The sequence below is a fragment of the Mustela putorius genome, unplaced genomic scaffold, assembly GCF_011764305.1.
Source record: "Mustela putorius furo isolate JIRA1106 unplaced genomic scaffold, ASM1176430v1.1 tig00000835_pilon_pilon_pilon, whole genome shotgun sequence".
In the NCBI taxonomy this organism is placed as follows: domain Eukaryota; kingdom Metazoa; phylum Chordata; class Mammalia; order Carnivora; family Mustelidae; genus Mustela; species Mustela putorius.
In genome coordinates this window covers 6,501,568-6,516,392 of record NW_025421492.1, presented here as the reverse complement: position 1 = coordinate 6,516,392, position 14,825 = coordinate 6,501,568, and the positions used below count along the sequence as shown (strand labels likewise).

Sequence of the window (14,825 nt, the reverse complement as noted above, 5' to 3'; positions counted from 1 at the left end):
TTATAATTATTAGTAATTTGTGATGTTGGGCCCTGCTTCCCGCGCTTGTTGTCCACATGGACGTCTTTGGAAAAATGCTGCTTCAGATCCTTCTCCCATTTTTTAGTCGGGTGGCTTGTTTTTTTAATTGTCAAGCTGTAGGAGCTTCTATGTATTTTGGATATTAATAACCCCTTATTGGACATAGGATTTGCAAATATCTTCTCCTACTAGGTTACCTTTTTTGTTTTGATGGTGGTTTCCTTGACTGTGCAGAAGCTTCTTAGTTTGATGTAGTCCCGTTGGTTTATTTTTGCTATTGTTTCCCTTGCCTTTTGAGTTGGGCTCAAACATACTGCTAAAACCGAGGACTCACAGGCTTTCTACCTACTTTTTCTTCTAAGAGTTTTATGGTTTCATGTCTCACACTCAAGTCTTTCATCCATTGTGAGTTAGTTTTGTGTATGGTAAGATAAGAGGCTTGTTCCATTCCCTTGCATGTGGCTGCCTAGTTTTCCCCACATCATTTACTGAAGACACTGCTTTCACCATTGTGTGTTCTTGGCCCCTTTGTTGTAAATTAATGGTCCGTATACATGTGGGTTTATTATTAGACTCTCAGTTCTGTTCCTTTGATCAGTGTGTCTGTTTTTATGCCAACAGCATACTGTTTTGATGACTGTAGCTTTGTGGTACAGCCTGAAATCAGAGAGCCTGATGACTCCAGCCTAGTTCTTCTTGCTTTGGCTCTTTGGGGTCTTCCGGATGCCGTAGAGATTTTAGAGTTGTTTGTTCTAGTTCTGTGGAGAGTGCCACTGGATGTTGGGTAGGGATTGCGTTGAATCTGTAGGTTGCTTTCGGTAATATGGATGATGTAGCAATACTAATTCTTGTAATGCGTGAGCACAGGATATCTTTTAATTTATTTGTGTCTAAACATTTGTAATTTTGAGTGTACAGGTCTTTCATCTTCTTGGTTCAGTGTATTCCTAGGTATTTTATTCTTTTTGATGCAATTACACATGGCGTTTTTTTTTTTTTCTTTTTTTAAAGATTCATTTATTTATGGAGCGCATGCGTGCGCATGCACAGATCGGGGGCAGAGGGAGAGAATCTCAAGTAGACTCTGTGGTGAGTGTGGGGCCCGACATGGGGCTTGATCTCATGACCCGTGAGAGTGTGACCTGAGCCAAAACCAAGAGTTGACCACCCGGGAGCCCCTGGGATTGCTTTCTCAGTTTAAATTCTGGTAGTTTGTTACTAATGTGTAGAGATGCCACAGATCTCTGTATGTTGATTTTGTATCCTTTGACGACTCCTGAATTTTTTTACTCTAACAGTTTCTCGATGAGTGTTTAGGGTTTTCTGTATATGATATCATGTCATCTACAAATAGTGGTTTATTTTCTGCTTTTTTTCTGTAACTGCTCTAGCAAGGCCTTCCAGTAGTAGGTTGAATAAAGGTGTTGAGGCTGGATATCTTTGTCTTGTTCTTGATCTTAGGAGAAAAGCTCTTAGCTTTTTTCCCATTGAGTGTGATGTTGGTTGTGGGTTTGTCATATGTGACCTTTAATAAGTTGAAATACGGTCTCTCCAGGGCTGCTGTTGTCTTATCATAAATGGATGTTGAATTTTGTCAAACCTTCTTTTTGCATCTGTTGAGATGATCATGTGATTTTTATCCTTCATTTGGTCTACGTAGTGTACCACCCTGACTGCCTTGTGGACGTTGAACCATCCTGGCATTCCTGGGATAAACCCCACCCGATCATGGTGCAGGAACCTTTCAGTGTATCGTTGAATTCAGTTTGCTAATATTTTGATGAAGAGTTTTGGGTCGCTGGTCATCCAGGATATGGGCTTGTAATTGTGTTTTTTTCATGGCGTCCTTGTCTGGTTTTGGTCTCAGACAAGCAAACACACCTGCATCTGCCGTCTACATCTAGCTGTCGTGGACATGTTGATATCTTTGCCTTTCCTTTTTTTTTAAACCACCTCCAAATTACTTCATTCACATTTTCAAAAACTAAGACCATTCTCCTGTATTGCCAACCTAACAAAATAAGCAGTTCTCAAATATTAGTTAATATTTAGCCTGTGTTAAAGTTTAGTTTTTGTGAAGAGTTTGGGAGCTAGAATGTGTTTGAGCACGTGTGCTGTGGAGGCTTGTAGCTGCTGAAGTCTTAATAGTTGTATTAAATGCCCTTTTGTAGTGGACCTGTGAGGGCCCACGGAGCGCACAAGGGTCCCTAGTGATTTCTCATTTAGTTTCCTAAACTTGTATTATTTTGTCCTTTTGAATTTATTTAACCAAATTACTGTCCCTCTCAGTGAGTAAGGTATCTTTCATTTACTTATTCAGCAGTTAATAATAATAATGTATAACGTCTTCAACATTTCCTGTGTGTTAAACATTGAACCTAGAATGCGTTACTTTAAGCCTCACAGAATTACTCTGCTGTAATTATCATAACCGTCATTTACATTTAAAAAGTGCAGTGGGCTGGCGACCAGAGAGGAGAAGACTGGGGTCACACGGCTGATCTGAGCCAAGTGGCAGAACTTGGGTTTGATCTTGGCGAGTCTGACCTGGAAGCTTATGGGCCAGACCACCTCCCGCAGCACCGTGATGCCCGACATGTGCTCGGCTCTGTGCTAGTGTGGAGACTCAGTGGGGAGAAGGCTTGTCCTCCAGCACAGGAGGGGCAGGTGAAGAAGCCGTGCAGATGTGGGCTAGAGTAGGGCCAGGGCCATGCGGAGAGCTGGCACAGCTCCTAGGGGTCAGGTGAGATGTCAGGTGAGACCTCCTGTGTGTGGGGGGGGTGGGAACTGCGTGTGCGAGGCTCGAGATAAGAGTGAGTGTGTGTCTGCCTGGGCATGGAGCAGAGCTCGCGGTCCTAGAAGGGCCCGGAGACTCGCCTGCAGCAGTGCGGGGCGCAGGCGCTTGTAGGGGGAGTTTGGGCCTCATCTGCAGGGCATGGAGGCTGTGAAGGGTGGAAGTCTCAGGCTGGCCCAGGTCTCTGTCTGGAATGCCCACTTCGGCTCGGGAGAGGGGGTGCGTGGATTCAGGAGTGTATTGAGGGTGTGGGGGAAGGGGCTGGGTGTTGAGGAGGAGGAGGGGAGAGTCGAGGGTGAGACCAGTGGGATTTGTGGCTGGGTCCCCGCCCTGGGGGGAATCGCGCTGACCGAGGGTTCCGGACATCCCCGTGTTCCGGACAGAGCGTCGAGCTCCCTAGAACACCGAGCCCGCTCTCGTCCATGAAGGTCACCACGTGCCTCTGGAAGCATCCTCCTGCTCTGCTGCTCTGCCAGGACATTGTTTTCTGTGTGTGGACGTGTTTCCCGTTGTGACTTCTGGGTTTCTCTAGCCCAAGCCTGCTTCGTTTCTTTGAGTTGTTAGGATCCAGTAAGTGGCCTGGTGCCCCATAAGCTCTCAGGAACTGGGGTGAAACCTGTATTCAGTGGGACTCTGCTGGCCTGTGAGGCTGTCTGTGTGGTGCTCTCCCCGGCAGAGATGCAGGGGTGCACGTGGGTTCTTCTAGATCCCTTGGCTGTGCTCTCCCTTCCGGCTACCTGGCTGTCCAGCTGTCCGGCTGTCTAGCTGTCCGACTGTCCAGCTATCTGGCTATCCAGCTGTCCGGCTTTCTGGCTGTCCGGCAGTCTGGTTCTCCATCCTGGGTGTTAGGTGTCCAGCTCTTGCCCCTACGGGACTCACTTAGGGCAGGAGACTTGCACCCCCCTAGGTCCTCACAGGGAGCTGCTGCAGCAGGGCACGCTTCCGGAAGTGACTGTCCTGCTTGTATGCGGTCACAGATGCAGACCCCAGGATCCTCACTTAGAGAAGGGATTTGTGAGTTGGAGCATTGACCCACAGAGTAAATTTGTCACAGATCCGGTAAGTTGTGGCATGCAGGCACAGGGAGTGTCTGAGAGGTGTGGCGGCAACCCCGCACCTCTGTGTTTACAGCTCGTGGGTCATTTATTTCTGTGTTCCCACGATTGCTTTGTAAAGTTTAGCTTCATACTATATTTTCGCAGCTTTTATATCGCCTCTTAAACCCTTCCCTACATCCCCTGTAATGCATTTTGTACATTACGAATATGCGATTTTATTTTCTTAAAAACATTTTACCTTCACCACTTTTTTATCGATATGATCAAATTACCTTTTACAAAATCACATCTCAAAAAATGTAGAAGGCATTTTTAAAGAGTAGCTTCAGACTGTTCTCTCTAGAGAAACACACACACATAGTGAGTGTTCCGTTGGAAATCTATTTTAAAACCCTCATCAGCAAGCCATTTTTATGCATAAACAATTAAATTATAATCTTGTCTGGCAAGTTCCCAGTTACAGCCTTGGACAAAGTTTGGGATACGGTGACAACAAAACGGGTTCATTATGGGCAAACTGCGTTCAGATGGGGCCATCGTGTACGGATGTCCGTGGGGGTGGCGTGTTGTGCTGGGTCAGCAAAAGCACAGACGTGTGTTTGCTTTCCCCTCCACGCGCTGCCCGCTTCGTGCTCCTGCTGCTGGGACCCGACATGCTCTGGTCAGCACAAAGAGCTGACATTTATTCACACATTTTACAACACTAGTTATCTTTAGGTGGACGTGTTATTGTAGGGAAAGCTGGAGCAGCGAATCCCATGTGGTATGTGCTTGTCTGTCTGGGAGAGTCAAAGGCAGTTCGGGACAAAAGTGCATCTGCCTAGAGCAGAACAGTCTGTCGTCTTGTCCCACGGTGGTGTCCGCACGTGACCCGCTCCCCACTGGGGACCGAGAGGAGTGTGGAGAGACCGGCTGAGACCCTCTGGGCTCAGGGACGTGGGTGGGCGGAGGTTTTTCAAGGCGATTGCCAAGCTGGGGTGCCGGGGGGCCGCCCGCGGCTCCGCCAGCCTCCAACTGGGGCGGCCGTGTGGGGTGCATTTTTAAGTTCAGAGCTGCGATGACTGCATTCTTGTTCTTTTTTGGAAGAGAAGCAACGACCCTGTCTTAAATAGCAGTTTCTGCCTGCAGCTAAGAAGATCACAGAGCTCCGTGATGGGGCCGCAGATGGAGGAGGGCCGGTGGCTGGGACTCGCTCTTGGAACGTGGCTTTAGAGGTTCTCAGGAAACCCCGTTAGTGGACCGTGGGCGCCCAGAAGGGGCCGCTTCGCGGAACTTTCTCAAGTGGAGACTGTTTCGTTGACGTTAGGATTTCCTTAAGATAGCGGCGTTCAGGGCTTGAATAGTTACTACTGTTAGGGCATTTCCCCCGTTTCTGTGTTGATGTGTTTTCTCCTTGGTGATGGCTGTACGGCTCTCCCCGGGACCTGGAGCAGCGCTGAGTTTTGAACGATGGGGCTGGGCCGAGAAGTGGAAAACAAAAGAGAAAGCGGAGCCTGTTCTGCTGAGGGCAGCGCCTGTTCGCGTCCTGGCTTGCGAACTGCCCGGGCACGGCCGGGCCCTGTCGGCTTGGGTGAAGGCTTTCCGCTGGTTTCGGAGGGAGCCCGAGACGGAGACCTGTATGGTCTGGTTTTTGGGTTCTTGAGGGACGGCGCCCAGCCCTGCGCCCGGGCCGGGGGAGTGCGGGAACCGGGGCCCCCGGGAGTCCGGGTTGGGAGCAGGCGCGTGGCCTGCTCAGCCGGCCCGGAGGGCTGCCCTGCTCGGTGTGCAGAGGCCGGAGCAGCCCCCGAGAGAAAGGGGAGCGCGGTCCCCTCTCCGTGGACCGGCAGCCTCGCGGCCTGGCGCTCTGTGCACCCGGGACCTGCCGAACCCCTTCCTCCCGCCCGCGCTGGCGGCCCTGGCGGCGCACACGCCTGCTCCTCTCCGGGCAGCTCGCCGGGGCCCGCGGGCCACAGGGATGGCGCCGGCTGGTGTCACACGCGAGGCCTGGACCGGGCAGCGGTTTGCGGTGTGCGGACGGCCGCACGGGTCTCGGGCCGCTTCCCTGACCCTGGCCTCCTGGGTATGAGGAGAGGAGCCTGGGCTGGGAGGGTCGCCCCCCGAGAGCCACCTGGCTGGCTGACGGGGGACCAGGGCTCCTAATGGGGTGTCACCCCGGGCTCGTGCTGGGGCGCAGACCCCTGACCTGCCCCGCCCCGCCCTCGGCGCCCGGGGGGTGCTGAGCTCACGGTAGCGGAGCGCAAGGAGTGCAGCGGCCGCGGAGTGGGCACTGAGGGGGTCTGAACGAGTGTCCCCTGGAGGGGCTGCCTTCGTTTGCAGGTGACTGTGAGCTGCCACCTGCCGCCCCTACCTGGTGGAGCACCGGCGCTCCGTGGGCCCTTGCCTGTGTGGCGGCTTCGCGGCTGTCTCCGCCCCTCGGGCCGCAGAGCGGCCGACTCCGGCGGGCTTCGCCGACCGCCGGGAAGGCCAGTGGATGCTGTGGTTACTCCAGAGCCTCCAATTTCCGGTGTTTTTTTCTTCGTATTTATGATTCTTTGAACTCTAAGATATTTATACCCAGATTAGATCCTTGAGCGAAATAGGAATACTAGGTTTCGTTCCGACTTTTCTACAGTGTTTCACATTCAGCGTCCTGAGGGGATGACATCAACCCGGGGTAGAGGGGATGCACGCGGATCACTTGCCGTGTAACCCGTATATAGCAACACATAGAGCCTTCCAGAGCTTGTGCCACGACCAAAACACCTTGAAAAGATGATTTAAATTAGCTTCAGTCACCAGGAGGTGTTCTGGTTAACCTCATTTGTGCAATTTCACAGGCAGTTTTTATTTAGGCACTTTATTGGAGGCGTTGGTTTTGGGGGCTCTCTCGGCAGGGGATACCCTGTGCCCCTGTTAGCCTCTAGAAGAAGGGTTACCTGCGCATGGCTCTGCTTTCGGCCTGTTTCCAGACTTGGCTGCTCTGATCGTATTGGTTTCCTCCGGTGCCCCGTAACCCCACGACCACGGGGCTTTATCAAAAGGTGTTCCAAAATTTATAATTTTAAATAAGATTTCTACTAAACAAGATTTTTTCTAGATTTCTTTCTACTAAGCAAGATTTCTTCTTCTGCGGGAGATGGCATTTGGAGGAAGCAGGTGTGTCGTCTGTCCAGAGGGCATCTGTCACAGAGGGCTTCCGCACCCCTGCCTCTGAACCCCTCCTGGAGGGCGGGTTCTCCTGCGTTGTTCACTCCCCTGTCCCGTTGTCAGCACCCTTCTCTGTGTCTCCTCCGGCGAAGGCATGTCAGGCTGCAGAACCCAGAGCAGACAAGGAGTTGCCGCCCAGGGTCTTTTGGGAGAGAACCTTTCATTTGGGAGCAGAAAATGTGTATTAGTACACTGCTTCAAAACCAGAAACCTATAGCTTCTTCATGTTTTATAAATTTTATAGTACAGGTTCTAAATGTGTGTGAGGTTGTGAGTTTGTAAAAAGAGGGCTTCCTTTATATATGTCAGGGCTATTTTTAAAGAAAATCTGCCTATCTGGGTGCCTCTCGGTGCAAGTCTGAAGTCCTCCCCCCCCCCCCCCAGGAAGACCTTCACAATCCCGGCTCCGTTTCTAATGCTCAGCGTTAAGAAGGCTCAGTAGACCATGTCCCAGGGAAGCTGTGGTGCCGCGTTGCTCCCTTTCTGACCCGTCGGAAGGCTGTTCCGGGGGATGCTCTCTTTCCCTTCCTTTCTCATGGGCTCGCTGTTTTGCTTATTCTGCTTATCACAAGTCAGATGGAAATTCTTGTTTTTACTGCCGATAATTGCTTTCTGGTGTGTATCGTCTTGGGCCTCTCTGGCGGCTTCCAGGCATCGCGGTTGGCTTTCCCGACGCGTGGGTGATGGCCTGCCTGTGCCGGGCTCGGCGCTGGGCACCTCCCTTGTCTGGTTTGTCTCTGCCTATGCACAGGGTGCCGGAAGCAGCCAGCCACCTGGAGGAGTGGCTCCGACAGGGCCCGCCCCTCATCTCTGGAGGGGGGATGGGCACGAACCTGACAGTGACGTGCATTGTGACGCCTGCTGTTGCCAGGGAGAGGTGTAGCCAGCCTCCCTGGGAAGGCCCCATGGGTGTGTGACCTGTGCAGAGGGGTTGGGGGTGACTGCATGACACCTGGGGTCTAGAGGCTGTTCTGCCCTGGGACCCTCCAGCCGGAGTCTCGGTGCCCTTTGGGGGTTGGGCTGCGGTGGTGTCGCAGGAGCAAAAGCGTGGGACAGGGATGGGTGGTGGTGGGAGGGTCGGGGCTCTTCTAAGAGGTGGTGGTTCTGTGGCCCTGGGCGCCGGCAGGCGGTGTCCGCGGGGGCCTCCATGCTGGGCAGCCGGTCCTGAGCAGCGGGTTCCAGCCACAGACCTTGCACGAGCTCGGGGTGCGTCTGCCTCTGTCCCGAAGCCTTGTTTCCCCAACAGCTACACACGGCAGTATGTTTGCCAGCTGCCTTTGGGGCTCACGCGTCCTGGGCGCGTCCTGGGCACGTCCTGGGCACGGGCTGTGTCTCTGTGTCCCTTGCCGCCCCCTCCCTGGTCCCTTCCCCGTGCTCCTCATTCGCACCCGCCCCCCGGGGTCTGTGCTGCTCATGCTGCCGCAACCTCTTCTCCTCAGGGTCTCCCTACAGATGTGGGACCTTTCTGAGAAGAATGACTCTAGCATATGATCGCATAAGGTTATTTATTGTAACGATTTAGCATACAGTTATCAGTAATTGTTTAATTATCTCTCTTTCAGAGGAAAGCAGCTGCTGGTATGCCTACTTGGATTTGTGTTGGTGCCTCCTTTGGGACTGGCTGGCTCTTTTTCAGGAGCGGGCCCGTCACTCTCTGTGGATGTTGCCGGGTCCCCGTGGGCACAGGCAACCTCGTTCCTAAGATCTCTCGTGTCTTTTCTGTTCTAGGTGCTCTCCGCTGCCTGCCATGGCTTCCAGGTAGGACATGCAGGTTGCCCTGGCAGGTGCATCTCTGCAGCTGGGAAGCAGAAGCCTCATCTGAAAATGGAGAGATAAGACGAGGTCCGGCCCGTGTGACAGAACGCCGCGCCTGCCCTGGCTGGGGAGCCCTGGTCCTGGAGATGGATCGCACCCGTGCGGCCGAGGTGGAGCTGAGAAGGGGCCCGAGCCCCACCGGGGCCAGCAGGAGCCCCGAGGTGGACGGAGACAAGGCCCTGAGCCACAGCTGCTGCATCTGTGGCAAGACCTTCCCCTTCCAGAGCTCCCTGTCACAGCACATGCGCAAGCACACGGGGGAGAAGCCCTACAAGTGTCCCTACTGTGACCACAGGGCTTCCCAGAAGGGCAACCTCAAGATCCACGTCCGCAGCCACCGCACGGGCTCCCTGACCCAGGGCCGCGAGCCTGAGGCCGGGGAGCTGCGTGCGTCCGAGGGCCTGGACGGCTGCACCAGCCCCACCAAGAGCACCTCCGCCTGCAACAAGATCCTCAACGGGGCCGCCCCGGTGGACGACAGCAAGATCCTGCTGCGCAGCAGCAAGAAGGAGGCTGAGGGGGCCGCCAGCGCCCCGGACGAGGGCAAGGCGGCCGCCCAGTGCTCCTTCTGCAAGTGCAAGTTTGAGCGCAAGAAGGACCTGGAGCAGCATGTGCACCAGGCCCACAAGCCCTTCCGGTGCCGGCTGTGCAGCTACATGACGGTGCGGGAGGAGTCCCTGCTGAGCCACATCGAGAAGGACCACATCACCGCGCAGGGGCCCAGCGGGGCCGAGGCCTACGTGGAGAACGGCAAGCCCGAGCTGACCCCCGGGGAGTTCCCCTGTGAGGTGTGCGGCCAGGCCTTCAGCCAGACCTGGTTCCTGAAGGCTCACATGAAGAAGCACAGGGGCTCCTTTGACCACGGCTGCCACATCTGTGGCCGGAGATTCAAGGAGCCGTGGTTCCTCAAGAACCACATGAAGGCGCACGGGCCCAAGACCGGGAGCAAGAACAAACCCAGGAGCGAGCCGGACCCCATCGCCACCATCAACAACGTGGTGCAGGAGGAGATGATCGTGGCTGGCCTGTCCCTCTACGAAGTCTGCACCAAGTGCGGGAACCTGTTTACAAACCTGGACAGCTTGAACGCGCACAACGCCATCCACCGCAGGGTGGAAGCCGGCCGCTCCCGGGCCCCGGCGGGGGAGGGCGCGGTGCGTGGCGGCGCCCCGGATCCCCAGCAGCTCTTCCTTCGGTGCCTCAACCTGCGGCCTGCGGTGGCCGGCGCGCCCGCCCGCGGGCAGGCGGGGCGGCGGGTGGCCGAGCTGGACCCGGTCAACAGCTACCAGGCCTGGCAGCTGGCCACGCGGGGCAAGGTGGCCGAGCCCGCCGAGTACCTCAAGTACGGGGCGTGGGAGGAGGCGCTGGCCGGGGACGTGGCCTTCGACAAGGAGCGGCGCGAGTACATCCTGGTGAGCCAGGAGAAGCGCAAGCGCGAGCCGGAGCCGGGCGCGCAGGGGCCCCCGCGCAAGCGGGCGGGCGTGCCCGGGGACCCCCTGCCCGGGCCCCTGGACCCCAGGCCGGCTGCCCGCCCCAGCCGCCGCGCCGCCGCCCCCGCGGGCCACGGCAAGTCGTCCGAGTGCTTCGAGTGCGGCAAGATCTTCCGCACGTATCACCAGATGGTCCTGCACTCGCGGGTGCACCGCCGCGCGCGCCGAGACCGCCACGGCCCTGGGGAGCGCGCGCCCCGTGCGCGCTGCGGCTCGCTCAGCGAGGGCGACTCGGCCTCGCAGCCCAGCAGCCCGGGCTCGGCCTGCGGGGCGGCCGCTGACTCCCCGGGCTCGGGCCTGGCCGACGAGGCTGCGGACGAGAGTGGAGAGGACGGGGCGGCGGACCCTGCGGCAGGTGAGCACATGCACTGGGCTCAGAGAGTGAGGGCCCCGGGAGCTCCGTACCTGGGTGACCGGCGCCCAGGTAGCCCCGGCTCGGGAGCCCTGTGCCCAAGTGGTCCATGTCCGGATGTCCCAGAGCCCAGGGATCCCAGCCCCGGGAGCCCCACACCAGGGAACACAGGTCCAGGTAGCTCTGTGCGCCCTTAGCCCTACCCAAAGTATCCCTGAACAGTGCCCAGGGAACCCGTGCCTACATAGGGGCCCTGGTGGCCCTCTGACCGGTAGCCCTCAGCCCAGGCAGCCCAGGCCCAGCAGACTGGCAGGGGGGTGGCCTTGGGTCCGGGTAGTATCCACATAACCCAGGCCCAGGCTCAGCCCTGCACCCTGGAGGTCTGGTTTCCCAGGCCCAGGTAGACCCTGCAGCCCGGGTGGCCCCCCGAGGTGTCAGGTATCCGGTACATCGAGCTCAGGCTGGTGGGTGCAGGCACAGGTGCCTGTCCACGCCACTTCACGCTTCTTTCTCGCTAATTTGCTCAGATGTGTTTGCATTAATTAACAACTTTGGTCTGCTGAATTCATGGTTTCTCTGGGACATCAGTCATTTCTGAGCAAAGAACAGGTGATGGGACATGTCCAGGGCGTGTCCTCCTCTTTCTCCGCAGTCCCAGAGCCTGTGCCCTCCCCAGGCGGCACGCGCATGTGCGCATGCACACACACACACACACACACACACCCCTGCCTCTGCTCTTCTCCTTTGCACCAGGCAGCCGAGGAAAGGAGTAACTTCCAATCGGTGTCCTCTTCTAATTAATCTCCTCGGGTTCACGTAACCCTGTGGGTTTAGGGACGGCTCATTGGAACAGATGGCTTTCCAAACAGCAGCTATGTAAATATTTAAAGATGCTTTGCTGACTTTGTTTTCGTCATTTTCCTACTTTTTAGACATCTTAAGCGTTTTGATATTTTAATTATTTTTTGTTTTGGGTAATTCTTTTTAGTAGAAAGGGTTGTTCCAGTGACAGAACTTGTAACTTTCCCTGCATCACTGGGAGTGTTTTTCTCTTCTCCCTGGAGACTGGCTCGTGGATGTTGCTTTTACCCGAAAGTCCTGTGGTGTAGAAACCCAGGAGCTTCAGGAGGGCTCTTTACGATTGGTAGTGAAGAAAACAACACGCCTGCATTCCTCCAAAGCAAAATCTGCGTCCTCTTTTTCCTTTTGAGGGGCCTAGCCTGTTCTCTGGCACAGGGTTCATTATAGGTTTATCTGTGTGTCATATGAGAGTGTGCTGCTCAGATGTACTGAGTCAGTAACAGTGTGGAAGAGAGTTGTTTCTCGAGTCCTGTAGAGAAGCCCGTGCTGACCCCTGCATATACCTCGTAAGGATCCGTCCGAGACGGGCAGTGGCACGCTGCACGTGGACCCTTGTGTCCCGTTTCATTTCTGACTAACCTGTGGGGAGGAGCAGAACACGCTCCTCTCTGAAAACAAACCACCGCTCCTTCTCCGAGTCGTCCTAAAACCTGGGCCACCCAGCTGCGACCTTTGGTTGGCGTTTTTGAAGATTAATTCTTGGTTTTTCTCTTTTAAAAGTTTTGAAAATTACGGATTTTACTGATGATATTCCAATAGCACTATAACTGTTTTTGGAGTGCGTTGGATAATACTAGGTTAGAACTAAGTCTTTTTCTGGAGGTTGGTATTTTTAATATTTAAAAAAGCTCTTGAGCCTTTCCTCATCTGTGGTGACGTTGGTCACATGATTAATAATCTAATTCAGTCGTCCTTTGAAAATGTTGGAAGGATGGAGTGATTTTCACTCGACATTGGAGTTCACTGTTTTCATCTTAGATTCATTAACTTTGAGATCATTGTTTCCCTCCTAATAACATTATATGTATTTTCTATATGTGATCTTTTTTTTTTTTTTGAGAAACCTGATATATCAGATGTTTCTGTAACAAGTTCATGTGTTCATGTCCTAGTTCAACAAGTTGACAGTAGAATCAACAGAATGTTCTAGCTCCTTGAGAGACCAGAAACGGAGATTTAGGTCATGACAGTGGCATAAAGTGTTGAAGAACATTGTGGGTCTGCATGGGTACCTTTTGTGGCTCTGAGGAGCAGACTCTTTCCTCCAAAGACTACAGACTTGGCAAGCCCAGCAGGCCCTTGGTGGTCCAGTGTGGGCAGTAAACCACAGCTTCATGGGTGTTCTTTGAGGAGTGAAATGTGCGTTACAGTCCACGTGAACCCCACAGACACTCCCATTCTCGGGGTTTGGCTAAAGACTTCGGAAAAGCAAACGAGTATTTTGAATCCCGTTTCTCGATCTGCAGTGTGCCTTTGCTACTCCTAACAGGGGAATTACGTCTTACACATACAGGCACCGTACCATTCTTAAGAACTTTGGTGGGGTGGCCGGCCAAAATTGTTAGAGGAAATACGTGGAGCGTGAGATCAGAGCCGCACACAGTAGGTCCCACAAGATGAATGTGCCTTCTGGTGGAAGCAAAGTCGACATTACAATTCTGTCTTCGTGACCCTTCGCAGCAAGCCCCCATTGTGCCGTAATTTTACCCAGAGATTTTTTTGACAACCAGGAATGGATTTGAATGCTGCTTTTGGCCCTGGAGAAACTTTGCATTATCAGATTAATTAAAAGAACTGTGCTCCCCATGAAATCCATGTGCTTGTTTGAAAAGCTCTGTCACATTCCCTTTATTTCCATGGAACACTGGGTCCTGGCAGCCCTCCTTACTGACCAAAAATGGTAGAAGAGCAACCTGTGAATAAAAATCAAGTATCAAATGGGTTCCTGAGCTGGATCTCAGCCCTCCACTGAGACAGTGGCGTAGCCCTGGCAGAGAAGGGGCACTTTTGGAGCTCATGAAAAGAGGAAGCCTTTGAGTTAGGGAAGAGAGAAGTGTTCAGAGGGGATGCAGTTCAGGTTTATAAAATGAGCGTTTCCAACACAAAGCAGAGTCCGGGCACTCTGAGGTCACTCTGGGGATGAAGGAGTGCTGAACAATACACCCAAGTGGGTTCTGGCCAAAGAGCTTGTGGACAGCTCCAGAATGAGGGACCACTGTTGAGCGTGTCTTGGACAGGCTGGTTCACAGCCCGAGCCATCGTGAGGAGCACCTTTGGGTGGCCTCCCTTATCTGGGGCCATCACGGTGTGTCTTCCTGCCTTCGGGCAAAATGCCAAGGACCCCCATTCCCACCATTTGCGTATAGTTTCTGCGAAGACTTACGTGACTACCTCGGTGTGGCCCACTTGGTGTTCTCCACACGGCTGTCACACCCAGCCCACCTTCTGGTGAGCCTGCCTCTTGGTACGTCTTCGCACACTCGGTGCAGCTGGACAGATGGCAAAACCACGTGTTCTAGATGAAGTCCTGTGAGATCGCACATCCTGGCTTCCGGCCCACTAAAGGGTCAGACCTGCTGCATGGAGAGAGGAACGGGGTCTTAGAACAAGGGCCACAGTGTGATGCGCAGCTTGGAGAATGGAGGAGAGCGTTCTCAGTACTGAGCGGGATCAGGGAATGGACAGACAGTTGAAAGAAGAACAGGATTTCCTTCCGGAAGCCCCGGTTGCCTGGCTCTCTCTGCTGGTCCCCCTGCTCCCCGCAGGCCAACAGCCTCGTGCATCGCGCTCTGTCCTTTCCGTCTTACGGCAGGAGGATGCCCCGTCTCTCCTGCACGCACGCCCCGAGACTGTGCGACGGGTGGCCGTGGTGCTGCCGGGGCGGGGGAGGAGGCCCCCTGTGCTGGGGCAGAGGTGGGGGAGGAGGGCCTGCCGTGCGGGGGCAGGGCCGCGGAGGTCCAGCAGGCGTTCTTTCCGCTTCTCAGAGCGCAGACGGTCCTCAGGACGGCTCGGGGAGAGCACGTTCTCGGCCGTCCACCCGTTGTCCCGGGGTTGCGGGAGAACCTAGCTAACCGGTGCTGGTCCGGGGCAGCTGGGCCTGCCGAGACGTGGAGCTCTGACGATCGCTTATCTCAGGGTTTGCTTCAGTGCAGAGCAGGAGGAACGCACTGCGCTTCTGGCCGGATCCACTCGAGATGCGTGTCCTGAGCGGCGGAGCTGGGACCCGCGTAGCAGACCCCGCGTTTTCT

General features: G+C 54.7%; 1 protein-coding gene across 4 annotated transcripts in view; it reads left to right on the top strand.

Moving 5' to 3' along the window:
• The window catches only part of ZNF516 (zinc finger protein 516), a 109,868-nt gene that overhangs the window by 39,258 nt on the left and 55,785 nt on the right, over positions 1-14,825 (top strand). For all 4 annotated transcript variants that reach the window (XM_045085233.1, XM_045085234.1, XM_045085236.1 and 1 more), the window contains exon 2: positions 8,788-10,719. In XM_045085233.1, coding sequence (XP_044941168.1) covers positions 8,961-10,719 — 1,759 coding nt within the window. In that variant the 5' untranslated portion in view covers positions 8,788-8,960. The remainder of the gene's footprint in view (positions 1-8,787; positions 10,720-14,825) is intronic.